Source organism: Camelina sativa, chromosome 6 (assembly GCF_000633955.1).
Source record: "Camelina sativa cultivar DH55 chromosome 6, Cs, whole genome shotgun sequence".
In the NCBI taxonomy this organism is placed as follows: domain Eukaryota; kingdom Viridiplantae; phylum Streptophyta; class Magnoliopsida; order Brassicales; family Brassicaceae; genus Camelina; species Camelina sativa.
The window spans coordinates 4,139,225-4,154,298 of NC_025690.1; the positions used below are offsets into that span (position 1 = coordinate 4,139,225).

Genomic DNA, 15,074 nt, shown 5'->3' on the forward strand with positions numbered 1-15,074 from the left:
TAAAATATAAACCCAAATCTTACCTTCCTTGTAGGTAACATAATAAATACTTAATTTTACTCTAGTGCCTTTGGGTTAGTCAAGAACTAATTCTTGCTAGGAGGTTCACGGCAAAACTTATCTCTGGTCTAGTGTGGCTAGCCAAGATTAATTCTCCTATAGCACTGAGGTATGGCATTTCAGGACCGAGAACTTTCTCATTGTCCTTCTTTGGACCAATGGATCTTTATCCAAATCAATGCTCCTTACAACCATTGGGCTAGTCAATGGGTGAGCTTAGTCCTTATTAAAACTCTTGAGTACTTTTCTGTATATGCCATTTGATGCACAAGGATTCTATCATTTATGTACTCAAGTTGTAACCCCAAACAGAATTTTTCTTTTGCCTAGGTCTTTCATTTCAAATTCTTTCTTGTTTGGGCGATTTAACCAGGGGTTCCAAGGATGTTTAAATCATCCATATAGACTGCTATTATCACAAATCCTTTGTTTGCAAACTTCTTTATAAATACATGGACTGATGGGATCATTTTATAGCCTTCTTTGGCTAGGTACTTGCTTAATCTATTGTACCATATACACCCACTTTGTTTCAGTCCATAAAGGTATTTGTCTAGCCTTATGCAGTATTTTCTCGAGAACCACTCTTATAATTGAGCTCTATACCCTCTGGTAATCTCATTTCATTTTCCAGTGGACCATGTAAGTATACGGTTTTAACATCCATTAACCGTAAATCCAGTTTTTCTTTTATAGCCAGACTTATTAAAGTCGTTGCATCCATCACAGGGAGTAAGTCTCCTCATAATCTATTCCTGGTCTTTGAGAGAATCCTTGTGCTATAAGCCGTGCTTTATCTCACGCTTTCATTATTCTAATTTCTCTTTCTTACAAAGACCAACTTATGTCCAACTGGTTTATATCAAGTGTTGTCCTTAAGGTCGGACCAAACACATTTCTCTTCTTTAAAGAGTTTAACTCCACGTCAATGGCTTCTTTCTATTTTAGCCAATCTTTACTTTGAGTGCACTCTCATATAGACGTGAGTTTCTGATCCTCATTTACTTCAAGTGCTACCTTGCATGCAATTATTTCATTAATGTCGACATCTTTGCAGTTCCATTTTATTCTAGACATGATATAGTTTATCGAGCTCTTATTATTATTAATACCTTAAGGACCTTGAGGTTTAGCGTCCCAAACCTCATTGTTGGTACCTTAGGATTTGCCGCGGCCATGTCTATACTTTTTCCTTAACCTCGGTTTTATTTGCACCTTTCTTAGATTTCCGAAGGTTCTTTTCTATGGAACATATTGGTCTATTTAGACTCTGTAGCAACTTGATTATTGTGTTCCTTTTGAACATCAATACGTACTGGTGCATTACAAGCTGGTATGTACGATTTCATAATTCTCCTTTGGGTCATTAAAGGAATCTTGGCAATTGAATAGCTAGCTTTTGCAAATGTACAATCTCGAGGATCTTGCCAATTTAAGGATGTTTGATTCCATAATATTTCTTTGACCAGCTTGTCTTTCTCTCCACCCAATGTAGGGAATTCGGATTCAGCAAACTGACAATCCGTGTATCTGGCCACATATAAATCACCCATAGTTGGCTCAAGATACTTAACAATGGTGGGAGAATCATATCAATATATATTCCCATCCTCCTTTGAGGTCCCATCTTTGTTCTCTGTGATGATGCAATATAAACGGCACACCCGTATATTATTTTAGATGGGATATGTCTGGCTTATGACCCGTTATGCATTTGGGAATATTTATACTCACTAGATGGCCTGATGCGTATAAGTTCTGTTGCATGTAGTACTGTGTGTCCCCAAGCCGACACAAGAAGCTTCGACCTCATGAGTAATGGTCGAGCAATTTATTAAGTACGTTTAATGAAGGATTCATCTAATCCATTCTCTGTATGTTCATGTGCCACAGGGTGGTCCACACTCCCCCCCATGGACATACCATTATTATTAAACGCTTGGGATATAAATTCACCAGCACTATCTAGACTTATAGTCTTAAGTGGAAAATTTCTTTAGTTACATTTGCTGGTGATGGCCTTATAAATGAGTTTCCCTTGTGTACATGCTACACACGTGAGATTGTAGGGATAACTCTTCTCTCTCTTAGGAGTGTGCCAATTTTATTTAATATCAACATACGCATCATGTTAGAAACACGGATGGCCAATCCGGTCATGCCATAAAGTGAATTATTGAACATTTCGTTCATTGCCATATTAGCCTCTATTATATTAATCTTAGCATGGTAAAAACCAGTGGCTAGTGCAAGGTATAGACTTCTAGGATTCTCTTTAGATCCTTGGGTGATTTTAGTAATATATATAGGAACTCTTGGTTTCCTTCACCCTTTATTTCAATATGGAAACCATTCAAATGAATGTCCTTAAAGCTCAATAAGCTTCTCTTAGAGCTGGGTGATTATAATGCAACACTTAGTTCAAAATGTGTGCCATAAAATATATGCCTGGCCGTAGCCTTTACTTAGGCTTGCTATACCCGCTTATCTTTGCTAATATTGGCTTTGTGTGGCTTAATCCACTATCCACCACACTTATTTTCTTGTCCTTAACCATTTCCAATAATGGACAAGGATTTATGTTTTAATATATATTAAAGGAAATAAAATAATTGGATTTAAATCAAAATAATAATTCAATCAAATTCAAAAGCATAGAAATTAAAATAATACACCACATGAGTTTAAATATTTTTCTTTAGGCAATCAAAATCTCATAATCCAATTTAGGAGTTCTGCATGTCTTTATCTTATGGTTTTCTATACCATAATTATTATTACAAGTGGACTTGGTCTTATGTTGCGGGTTTAGATAACCCGCGGCCTTTACCCCGACCACGGCCGAAGCCTAATCGGTTTCTATAGCCTTGACCATCATAATTATGTCTTTGGTAAGTCCCACGACCAGGACCACCATGTCCACTTCTTCCTCGGCCACGGCCATACTTGTCTCTATGGACATAGATAGACTCATTAGTCTCTTTGGCTCTTTAGGCTCTTTAGGATTTTTCTTTGTCATGTCAACCTTGTGAGCTTCATTGCACTTTTCATTTACACATCGGTGACAAACCGATTTAGCCTTGATTTGCGGTTTAAAGGACCCACGGCCCCTACCACCGCGGCCACGGCTTGCCTGGCCCCAACGACCACCACGTCCTCTGCCACCACGGCCATGGCCATAGTGTCTTTTTCTGTGGACGTAGTTGGTCTACGGCCGTAACCATCAAAACGGCTTGCCTGGCCCCAACGACCACCACGTCCTCTGCCACCACGGCCATGGCCATAGTGTCTTTTTCTGTGGACGTAGTTGGACTACGGCCGTAACCATCAAAACGGCTTGCCTGGCCCCAACGACCACCACGTCCTCTGCCACCACGGCCATGGCCATAGTGTCTTTTTCTGTGGACGTAGTTGGACTACGGCCGTAACCATCAAAACGGCTTGCCTGGCCCCAACGACCACCACGTCCTCTGCCACCACGGCCATGGCCATAGTGTCTTTTTCTGTGGACGTAGTTGGACTACGGCCGTAACCATCAAAACGGCTTGCCTGGCCCCAACGACCACCACGTCCTCTGCCACCACGGCCATGGCCATAGTGTCTTTTTCTGTGGACGTAGTTGGTCTCCTTGGGCTCTTTTTCCGGTAATGGGGTTGTACCGGGAGGTCTCATAGCACTATTCATCAACAGCTCATTTTCATGGTACTGTTGCTGAAGTACTATATTGTGAGTACTAAAAGTAGACAAAGTCTTCTCTAGTAACTCTCTCTCCGTGACTTCAGTACCACACAACCTTAGGATTGAGACAATCTTAAAAGCTCTGAGTTATACTCATCCATGGATTGGAATTCCTGGATCCTTAGGTTTTTCGAATTGAGCCTTTGGTAGGAGCACCATCTATTGGTGTCCATATTGTTTTTCAACTCTGTCCAAAGGTCAATAAGATTCTCAATGGTATGGTACTTGGTCCTTGAGACTCTCAGCAAGGTGATGGTGTGTATGCAAAATTGCCTTACATTTATTCTTTTAGTGCAACCATTATCATCCTTAATACACTCACATAGGTACTTTGATTTTACAAAACATGCACCCGATTATATCATGCGGTTTTTAAGACCGAACCATGTAATTCATTTGGATCATGCCATGCGGTGTTTAAGACCGAACCATGGAATCATTTTAGTCTTAGGTCATGCGGTATTTGAGACCGAAACATGCCTTGCCTTTACTTATAATTTCGAACTTAGGTCATGCGGTATTTGAGACCGAAACATGCCTTTATTCTACTCAATTTCGTGGCTTAATATGCATGAACAACAAACCTAGATAGGAACTAGCATGCATGCAATAATTTCCTTTTTCTAGATAAGATTTCCTTTTCTTAAGTTTTCCTTTTCAGTTTTGGATTAAGACAAGTTTTAGGAAATATTTTATTTAAATTTTAGGATAATTACCAAATTAAATTTGGAAGTTATCCTGATAGTTCTAGCAACCTAGAACAGTTCTATGATTTTCGAATTTCATAGTTTTAGGATCCGAAATTTTTTTCTTAATTTACAAGAACAGTTTTATGTTTATAATTGATCCTATATTGTTTCTATGGAAATTCCGAATTCAACAGTCCTAAACAAGTCTATCCAATTTGATATTAATGTTCATGCAACTCTAACAATTTATGCAATTATTGGTTCTTTAATACCCTATGCATAATCCGATTTCATTATGATGCATGAACAACCAAGTTTTAAATATCCTAGAACAATTAGATCAATATTTATCTTATGAGTCTAACAATTTAGTTCTAGGTTCTTATGCAACAATCAATCAAGCAAGCATAGACAATTAATCAATCAATCGGATTTTAAGCTTGATCTCTTTTGGTGCAGTTCACAAACAATCTAACAGCCCTATGCATCCGATTTTAAAGTTTTACAGGAATAGGACTCTTAAGATTTGTTTGTTGTGTACTTGGATGTTTTATGGTTCAATAGCTGTTAGGGTTCAGATTCGATCATATGATTCTAAGAGGGTTAGACTTTATTTTACCTTTCACCAATTAGGGTCTGACTGGTTTTGATCTGGGAGCTAAAGACCTCAGATTTCACTCACGAACCTCGATCAGAACCGCTATCAACCCAATCCTCGTACCACTCTCGAACTGCTCTCGGACTGCTCTCGGACAGATCCTCGTACCGCCTACGTACCGCTCTCGGCCGGAACCGCGAACTGCTATCGTCAGGAACCGCGAACTGCGAACGTCAGGAACCGCGAACTGCGAACGTCAGGAACCACGAACCGCGAGCGTCAGGAACCGCGAACCGCGAACGTCAGGAACCGCGAACCGCGAACGTCAGGAACCGCGGACGATGATGGATTCCGAACAAGGAGTAATCACCGAGAGTTTTGGATTATCACCGAGAGATCTCCGAGTTTGCCTCGGAACTTGCCGCGTACTGGATCCAAAACGGACGGAAGCTGATCGCCGGAACTTGCCGCGTACTGGATCTTCGAACATGAACTTACCCCGGACTGGCCGCGTACACGGACGGAAGATGATCGCCGAATTTGGGCGGCGGTTTTTAGGGTTTTAGGGTAAGAGATAGAGGCGGCGGCCGATTAGGGTTTTAGGGTTTTAGGGAGGAGAGAAACGGCGGCTGCCTTTAGGGTTTTAGGGTTAGGGTTTTCTCAGCTGGCCTTAGAGGCTATCGTGCTGATAACGTGTTATGAAACTAGAGAGTTTAGGATGAAATCTCTTAGTCTTATTAATGATAATGAATAGAGGTTACATATATATAGAGAGTACAAAGGCCAAAGCCCAAACCGACATAGCCTAAGTCTCATGGACGAATGGGCCTATATCCTAGAGATACATAACATAGGCCGTAAGGCCAAGAACCAATGGACTGTATATGGGCCGTATGGCCATGTCCTAATGGACTGTGAACGGGCCGGTCTATGGAGTCCACTAAGTGTTTTACAACAAAAACATGATTTTATAAACTAATAAAATTGTATCCTTTTTTTGTTCAAATCAATTAGTATCCATGAAACAAAAAAAAACATGACATAATTTAGTCATGTTAAACATCCAATACTATTTCTAAAGTCTAAAATATATCAAAAAGATAAAATATAGGATTTCTAAAAATAAAAAGATAATGATGTTGGCGATTTAATGAACCTGATTCATTTCAATTTTAAGAATTAATAATAAAATTATGATAAGATTTTAAAATTAATTCCGATAATTTTGATTAGATTTAGAGAAATAGTGAAAAGGTTTTGATGGACTATTAAACAACTTTTACAAAGACTAGTATTTAAAAAGTACATAGAATTACAAATTTTCACATTTAAATCATAGATTAACTAAGTAATGATAATTTGTGATAAAAAAAATAATAATAATTTTTTGTAAACGCTCATATTAATGAGAGTGTTTAGTCAAACCATAATCAATGGAATTCCAGGAAACGGAATGCTCTTCGCTGGTGATAAAGGTTATCATGATTTCATTGAGAAAACGGTAAAGAGTATATCTATTTTTTTTCTCTTACTTGTCTACACAGAGTTCCCCTTTACTGATCATAATGGCAAATAAATTTTGGCTTGTAACGGAACTTTGTGGAGTTCCAGATATTGAGTCTTAAAAAATTATCTATCAAACTATAACCTATATTTGAGATATTACATTTAGGGGTGTTATTGGTTTATTGATTTGTATATCTATAGGATTTCAAAATTATTATTAAATATGAAAATCAAAATATATAGAATTTAAAATAACATGTTTTATCTATAGATTTAAATTCTTATAATTTTGACTTTCAAATCCATTTGAATTCATTTAAAAATATTGTGGATTTTTAAATCCAAAAAAATAATTAAACAAATAACATAGGATTTTAACTAGTATTTATAAATCATTTAACCAATAATAACATATAGTTTTGATAAATATATTTAAATCAATAATTAACACTACATGACTTTTTGCTTGGATTTTCAAATTCATTAAACTCCATGCTCTTTTTGCACACCTGTGTCAGGCCATTCATATATAAGACTTTGTTAGTTGCATATCAATCTAATTTTTTAAAACATTTGATTTATTATATTAATAAACCAAAAACGACTTTATTAGAAAAAGCAACAACGTGTTTTTTGTTTACTATGATTTACCAAAAGGGAAAAAACCCTAAAAATACGTCATCTAATTTTTTTTGGATGTTTAATACATGTAGTTATTAAATTGGACAAAAAATACCTTGTTTAATTTTTGTTGTCTTAAAAAACCATCGTTTTATTTATAATGGTAAATCCATACATACGACTTAACAGTAGTTAACACTAGTGACAGAATCGTTAACCAGAGTTAAAAGATAACCCCACGTGGTTAATTAATCGTAAATAAAGACAATGTTGCCCTTTTATTTTTCCTCTAAATTGATTTGGAATCTAAGAACCTTAAAAGCTATTTTTCTTCTCAAACATCTTCAAGTCCCAAATTTTGTTGATTGCGATGATTGTTGCCGTTTGAGTAGTTGCGGTTCTGGTTGATTTTGTGGTAAAATTAACGGAATTATGAAACTTAAGCTCTCACTCATTCTCATCTCCTTTCGATTCTCAGTTATCTCACTCGTTTTTCTACGATTTTTTTTTTTTTTGTATCTCTCTCATTGAATGGTTTGTGGTGTAAAAGAGTGACGCAATGGTGTCTAATAATGATCCTATCGAGACTATATTCAATTCTATCCAAGTAGTAGTTAAAGATGCTCTTCTTCCGATTGAGCTATGTGTTAAAAGGCAACAAAAGATATTGAAAACTGCTGGGTAACCAAAGAACGAGATCTAGGTCTTGTTTTGAGATCATCTGGAAAAAGATGTTTGGGAATAAAATGGCTTTTAGAGTTCTTAGATCCCAAATCGATTTGGGGGGAAACTAAAAGGGCAACAATGTCTTTATTTGCGTCACTAGTGTTAACGACTGTTAAGTCGTAAGTATGGATCTACCATTATAAATAAAACAATAGTTTTTTAAGGCATCGAAAATTAAACCATGTATTTTCTGTCCAATTTAATAACTATATGTATTAAACGTCTAAAAAAAAATTTAGATGGCGTATTTTTTGGGTTTTTTCCCTTTACCAAAACCAAAAGCATGTTGTAAAACACGGATGGTGGATTACCATAACCGGCCCATACTCGGCCCGTATTCGGCCCATGAACGTCCAAGACAATAAGGCCCATCGGCCACCTTCTTTAATCTAGGTCGGTTTAGACATCCTAATGTACTTGGGCTTTACCCTTCACTATATATATGTAATGTTCCATTTATCATTAATAATAAGACAAGAGAAAACCTCTTTCAAGTTTTTCTAGTTTAGAACAAAGCATACATTTTCCACAAGATATACATCATATCATATGATTGACACAAGTAATTTCATTCAGAAGTCATATATTTTCCTATATCATAAAAAATCAATTATTAATTTTGTCATTAATGTGTGAGACAGCATTTACTTACCCAAAATGACGTTAGTAGATGATAAACAATCTTTCTTCATAGTGTGTAGACCATTGACAACATTTGATCGTATTTTTAACGAAAACACGTATAATCACTTAGAATATGATGAAGATGATTTTTTTTTTGTACTACTAATCTAATCATAACATGTGGCACATCTCGTCATAATCACCTGAGAAAAGGTCGATAAGGTAGTTGGCCTCCTACAAACTTTAAACAATATTGAGTCTTAGCGTCATTGGAAAACCACTTTTTATGATGCCACAACCACAACCAAACAATGCACTCGTACGAAGAGACATCTACTTTAACCCGTGGAACATGTTCTCATCACATCGCAACCACCAGAAGCAGCCTTCTAAAGTATTAGTATTAGAGGACTAGATCATACTCTAAAGTTATATATGATTTTCTTCTCGAGAGATTCGAAAAATGTTAAAAGACAAATCGGGTTATCTAATATTTTCAACCATCGGAAGGATTTGTTGTTGTTTAATTAGTTAATATTCGAAGCTTGATGATGGTTTAGTTAGTAGTTACTTTCTCAGAAATAGTAGTTGGAGAGACAGAAATAATAAACTTAACACAAACAACTTATCTACTTGGTGTCAAAGAAAAAAGATTGCATATATATACCTATGTTCTTCCATGTTCTTCCGTTGTACTATTGTAATTAATTTCCTCATAATTCTTGGCCGGCTTGATCGTAAGAATCACGAATGAATTATATTTTTCATCTAACCAAGACTCTGGCTATACAAAATGTAGGCCACATAAAGGAAAAATCTTATCACTAACGTTTTACGTAGAAAACTCAAAATTTGGTTACCTTTCGTTGTTATATATAGTAGACATAATATTTAAATGGCCAATCATTGTCTGGTCTTGTAGTTTAGCATATGTAAGGATTACATAGTTCTATTTTGTTACCCTCTCACAAGCATAAGCGTCGTCTCGCCAATATTAGACACTATTCATACACAAATACATCTACGTATATGTATGTAGACATTTTAAACTATAAAAGCAAAGAAAAGACAAAACTCGGCAAACCAATAAGCATGAAATATATAACAAGAATTATTTTCAAAAAAAAAAAAAAAATACCCACTTGTTTCTTAAGAAAGAAAAAAGCTCTTCAAGAACCTTAAAAAGTTCTGTTGCAGAGGTTCCGACCAAAAGCCAGTTTCATCTTTATGTGATCAGAGGCAGTCAGACAGACAGATATGGTGGAAGAAGATTTAAACCAGATTGGTGGTAATAGTAATTACAATGGAGAAGCAGACCCAGAGAGCAACACACTGAACCAACCTCTGGTCAAGGCTAATCGAACACTTTCTTCAACTCCACTTGCTTTAGTCGGTACCAAGGTTTCCCATATCGAGAGCTTGGACTATGAGTATGTCTTCTTCTTCTTCTTCTTCTTCTTCTTCTTCTTCTTCTTCTTCTTCTTCTTCTTCTTCTTCTTCTTCTTCTTCTTCTGCTTCTTCTATGCAGAATTTGAATTCAGCGTCTCAGTTCTTGTTGTTTAATAAATATTGACAGAATAAACGAGAACGATCTGTTTAAGCATGATTGGAGAAAAAGATCAAAGGCACAAGTACTTCAATACGTTTTCCTGAAATGGACATTAGCTTGTCTTGTTGGTCTTTTCACTGGTCTAATCGCCACTCTCATCAACTTAGCTGTTGAAAACATCGCTGGCTACAAGCTTCTAGCCGTTGGCCACTTCCTCAGCCAAGAAAGGTAAAAAACAAAGCTTCATCTAATGAATTCAAACATTCAGTTTTTTTTGTGTAGTGTATGATTGGATGATAATGTCTTGAGGGGGAAACAGATATGCTACAGGTCTCATGGTGCTTGCTGGAGCAAATTTGGGTCTAACCTTGGTGGCCTCTGTGCTTTGTGTGTACTTTGCTCCCACTGCGGCTGGACCTGGAATCCCTGAGATCAAAGCTTATCTTAATGGTGTCGATCTTCCCAACATGTTTGGTGCTACCACTATGATCGTTAAGGTATGTTTCTGAATTATTCAAACGATGTAATAGTGTATAAATTCGACAGTTGACTCACGAATTTTGTGGGGTTTGATAGATCATTGGAAGCATAGGAGCGGTTGCAGCTGGACTTGATTTGGGTAAAGAGGGTCCTCTGGTTCACATTGGAAGCTGCATAGCTTCTTTGCTTGGACAAGGTGGAACAGACAACCACCGAATAAAGTGGCGATGGCTTCGTTACTTCAACAACGATAGAGACCGCAGGGATCTGATTACGTGTGGCTCAGCTGCTGGAGTCTGCGCAGCCTTCAGGTCACCTGTTGGAGGTGTGCTTTTCGCCCTTGAGGAAGTTGCCACTTGGTGGAGAAGTGCCTTGTTGTGGCGAACTTTCTTCAGCACAGCAGTCGTTGTGGTTATTCTGAGAGAGTTCATAGAGATTTGCAATTCAGGCAAGTGTGGCTTGTTTGGAAGAGGAGGGCTTATCATGTTTGATGTGAGTCACGTCACTTATACTTACCATGTAACTGACATAATCCCTGTCATGTTGATTGGTGTAATCGGTGGAATTCTTGGGAGTCTCTATAATCACGTTCTGCATAAAGTTCTCCGGCTTTACAATCTCATCAACGAGTAAGTGTTAGCTGTTCAATAGGTTCTAGAAACAAACATAGTAAAATATGTTTTACAAGATGCTGTCAGTAAAACCCCGTTAAGCTAGTTTAACTTATCTTGTTTGGTCATATTGCAGGAAGGGTAAAATCCACAAGGTGCTTCTCAGTCTTACGGTATCACTCTTCACATCAGTTTGCCTTTATGGCCTTCCTTTCTTGGCTAAATGCAAGCCTTGTGATCCCTCGATAGATGAGATCTGCCCGACGAATGGAAGATCCGGAAACTTCAAACAGTTCCATTGCCCAAAAGGTTACTACAATGATCTAGCTACTCTGCTTCTCACCACCAACGATGATGCTGTTAGAAACCTTTTTTCTTCCAACACTCCCAATGAGTTTAGCATGGGCTCCCTGTGGATCTTCTTTGTGCTCTACTGCATCTTGGGGCTTTTCACATTTGGTATTGCAACACCATCTGGTCTTTTCCTCCCTATCATCCTCATGGGTGCTGCATATGGCCGGATGCTTGGCGCTGCAATGGGATCCTACACAAGTATTGACCAAGGGCTTTATGCTGTCCTTGGTGCAGCTGCACTCATGGCTGGATCTATGAGAATGACTGTGTCACTCTGCGTTATATTCCTTGAACTCACCAACAACCTTCTTTTGCTTCCCATTACAATGATCGTGCTTCTGATTGCCAAAACTGTGGGGGACAGCTTCAACCCAAGTATCTATGACATCATATTGCATTTAAAGGGTTTGCCTTTCTTAGATGCAAATCCAGAGCCGTGGATGAGGAACCTCAGCGTTGGTGAGCTTGGTGATGCTAAACCCCCGGTTGTAACCCTGCAAGGTGTAGAAAAGGTTTCTAAAATAGTTGATGTGCTAAGGAACACGACGCATAATGCATTCCCTGTTTTAGATGAAGCAGAGGTACCTCAAGTGGGTCTAGCAACTGGGGCTACAGAACTCCACGGGCTAATCTTGAGAGCGCACCTCGTTAAAGTTCTGAAAAAGAGATGGTTCTTGACAGAGAAAAGAAGAACAGAGGAATGGGAGGTCAGAGAAAAGTTTCCATGGGATGAATTGGCTGGAAGAGAAGACAACTTTGACGACGTGGCTATCACAAGCTCTGAAATGGAAATGTTTGTCGATCTTCATCCTCTCACCAACACAACCCCTTACACAGTCATGGAGAACATGTCTGTGGCCAAGGCTTTAGTACTATTCCGGCAAGTGGGACTCAGGCATTTGCTAATTGTTCCCAAGATTCAAACCTCAGGAGTGAGTTTATGCCTTTGACTCTCTTTTACTTCCTGCTTACTAAAAACCTATTAACAAATCCAATGACACTAACTTCTGTTGCTATTCAAAATTTTTGCAGTTGTGTCCTGTGGTAGGGATCTTAACCAGGCAGGATCTAAGGGCACACAACATTCTACAAGCCTTTCCTCAATTGGAAAAATCCAAAGGTAGAAAAGCAAATTGAAGAGCTACATACTTTGTTTACCTGTGGTTGTAAAAAAATGGCTTGCAGCCTTGTATTTTTCTTCCCATTCCTGAAGATGTATCTGTCCAGTTTTGCACTTTTTCTTCATATCCAACAGAAGTTGATAAGATAAATATCGCACAAATCTCTTTTTCTACTTGTAATGACACAAAAAAAGAGACAACCATATCTACTTATCAAAAGGAACAAAGCAAAACTGTTTTCTCATCCATTAGATGGTCTTCTAAACTTTTGAAGTTCTAAAATTACAGATATTAACTAATATGAGTCCTGTGATTCTACTTAGGCGCACGCACTTTCTTTATTCCCACCTTTTTAATACCCGATTTCTTCTTTTTCTTGATAGCAACCCTTCTTTTGAAGACAGCCAAAACTTCAATGCTGAAAACCCAATGGTAAAATTAGCATGGATGATATTTTTGCAATATAAAATGCAAGAACAGTAAATGTTTCTATGAACTGATACCTATCGGTTCCGGGAAAGAAGTTGAAGCCATGGGCTTTTTCCAACTCCCACGCTCTGCTAGATAATAACGACTTGCAATCCTAATCAATTATTTAGAAGATAGAATGAACTAAACTGGCAGCAGTTGTTAACGACTTATATGCCATTAGTATAGAGATAACATCAGTGTGACACTAGTACCTCCTTAAAGCTTTCCCAACCACAGCTTATATATATGAGTCTTTGCGGTAGTGTATTATTCTCCTCGGCGATCAGCTTGTTGCCAGCTTGAATTGAAAGTTCCTTTGCTCTTAAAATCCATGGCCTCTTCTCCTCTTTTGCATTCGAGCTTGAACTGAAATAAGAAAATATTAACAGACCCATAAAAATCTACCTTTGGAGTTTTGATGATAGGGTATAAATGATGGTATTAAGGCACAAATCCAAAACTTTATTCGGAACTAATTATCAACCTTGGTGATGAAGACCTCATTCTTTTCTCAATGGAGGGGACAGACTCCAACATCTGACGGAGAGAAGCATCCAAACCTCTCCTAGGAGGATCCACAACGACTACATCTGACCCTATAATCCATGAAAGGGGATTCTGTAGCATTTTGAATACAAGGTAAAACACATCACTGAAAATGTTAGAAAAAGTCCTAGAAAATTGAAATTTTTTTTGCTAAAAGCAAACACTACTTACAACTGAAGCATCTGCATGATGCCAACTGATGCTGCAATTCAATGAGTTAGGTAGTCGCTGGATTGTTTTCTCAAAAGACAGCCTTGCTTCTTTGTTAACCTCAATGCATTTGACAGAACTGAAATCAGGGTAAAGTATAAAGTTGGGGTCAAAGTTCTCATCAAAATGAATAAACGAACAAGGCCTATATATATAAATAGAGTCTTCTTAGATAAAGGATAGATGTGAACAATCCATGTTCTTGCCTGCATTTCCTCGATGTAGCTAACGACAATCCAATCACTCCAGCTCCTGCATATAGATCGGCAACAGATGATCCACCAGGAACATACTTATGCAGTTTCCAAAGTAAGCTATCAAAAGCCTGACACAAACATTTGAAACATTAGGAATCATATAGAAATGACTACAGTCGATAGGAAAATGCACTCAAACTAGCAAATCAAATGTGCTGATCAACTCCCGGCTCATAAACTTTAACTCATTATCTGCATATGCTCACCCGTGTATTTGCCTGGCCAAAACTGGAAGGATCCAAGGATATGTCAATCCCTCCTACATGTTCCCAGAAATCTCTCTCACCTAAAAGATGCCTCCATCTGTTTCCAAAGATTATCTAAGACAAAGGGAATAATCAAGTTAGACAACTGAACAAAAGAGAAAGGAACACTTTCAGGCAGAAATTTTCTAGTACACATAATGCGGCCAGAACAATGACTATAAGCTAACACTAATATTCCATGAATATTTAGCCATAGCATATGAGAATTCTTGTTCTCTGACTCACATTGTTGGTTGATGTCTGAAAGTTAGCCCACACAGAATGGATCAGGTGAAACTTGCTGTTGGGTCCACCCTTTCTCCACAAGTACTGCAAATGAGAACTATTTAAGTGATAAATTGCAGAAAAAAATGAATGAAGCAAGCCAACGGAACCATGACTTTAAAAAAAAACTCACGCTGGACAATGCTTGCAACTTATCTGCATTATGAGATCTCTCATTTCTCGAGTTCCAAACCAATGACACCTGCACTTTTCCTGAAACCAATATCTAAACTCAGAAACTACTCTAAATGCATCATATCACTGTGCAAAAGAAACAAAACCAAAGATAAATGTTCAACCATTTTTGTATCTCTCGGGAGCACGAAGATTTGTACTGTGCGTAGTAACAGCCATCTATAGAAGGAAAAAAAAAAAAAAAAAAA

At 37.8% G+C, this 15,074-nt stretch overlaps 2 protein-coding genes across 3 annotated transcripts in view; one reads left to right on the forward strand and one right to left on the reverse strand.

Annotated features, from left to right (window-relative positions):
- On the forward strand, window positions 9,668-12,877 carry LOC104790367 (chloride channel protein CLC-b). Its single transcript, XM_010516104.2, has 6 exons — window positions 9,668-9,992; window positions 10,139-10,339; window positions 10,431-10,608; window positions 10,688-11,220; window positions 11,339-12,488; window positions 12,589-12,877. Exons 1-6 carry the CDS (start codon window positions 9,820-9,822, stop codon window positions 12,691-12,693), a joined length of 2,340 nt encoding a protein of 779 aa, XP_010514406.1. The 5' UTR covers window positions 9,668-9,819; the 3' UTR covers window positions 12,694-12,877.
- Window positions 12,828-15,074, reverse strand: part of LOC104790366 (uncharacterized RNA methyltransferase pc1998) — a 3,643-nt gene continuing 1,396 nt past the window's right edge. The window contains exons 6-15 of one of the 2 annotated variants that reach the window (XM_019246648.1): window positions 14,991-15,045; window positions 14,825-14,904; window positions 14,653-14,736; window positions 14,368-14,481; window positions 14,111-14,229; window positions 13,866-13,983; window positions 13,633-13,766; window positions 13,361-13,508; window positions 13,181-13,260; window positions 12,828-13,095 (exon numbers count right to left, since the gene is read on the reverse strand). In XM_019246648.1, coding sequence (XP_019102193.1) covers window positions 12,993-13,095; window positions 13,181-13,260; window positions 13,361-13,508; window positions 13,633-13,766; window positions 13,866-13,983; window positions 14,111-14,229; window positions 14,368-14,481; window positions 14,653-14,736; window positions 14,825-14,904; window positions 14,991-15,045 — 1,035 coding nt within the window. In that variant the 3' untranslated portion in view covers window positions 12,828-12,992. Of the gene's footprint in view, window positions 13,096-13,180; window positions 13,261-13,360; window positions 13,515-13,632; window positions 13,767-13,865; window positions 13,984-14,110; window positions 14,230-14,367; window positions 14,482-14,652; window positions 14,737-14,824; window positions 14,905-14,990; window positions 15,046-15,074 lie in introns of both variants that reach the window. The other variant, XM_010516103.2, reaches the window with a different exon arrangement.

Coding starts and splice junctions, on each gene's coding strand:
- LOC104790367 (XM_010516104.2), top strand. CDS start 9,820: ATGGTGGAAGAAGATTTAAACCAGATTGGTGGTAATAGTAATTACAAT. Junction 10,609..10,687: donor CTACCACTATGATCGTTAAG/GTATGTTTCTGA, acceptor GGGGTTTGATAG/ATCATTGGAAGCATAGGAGC. Junction 11,221..11,338: donor CTTTACAATCTCATCAACGA/GTAAGTGTTAGC, acceptor GTCATATTGCAG/GAAGGGTAAAATCCACAAGG.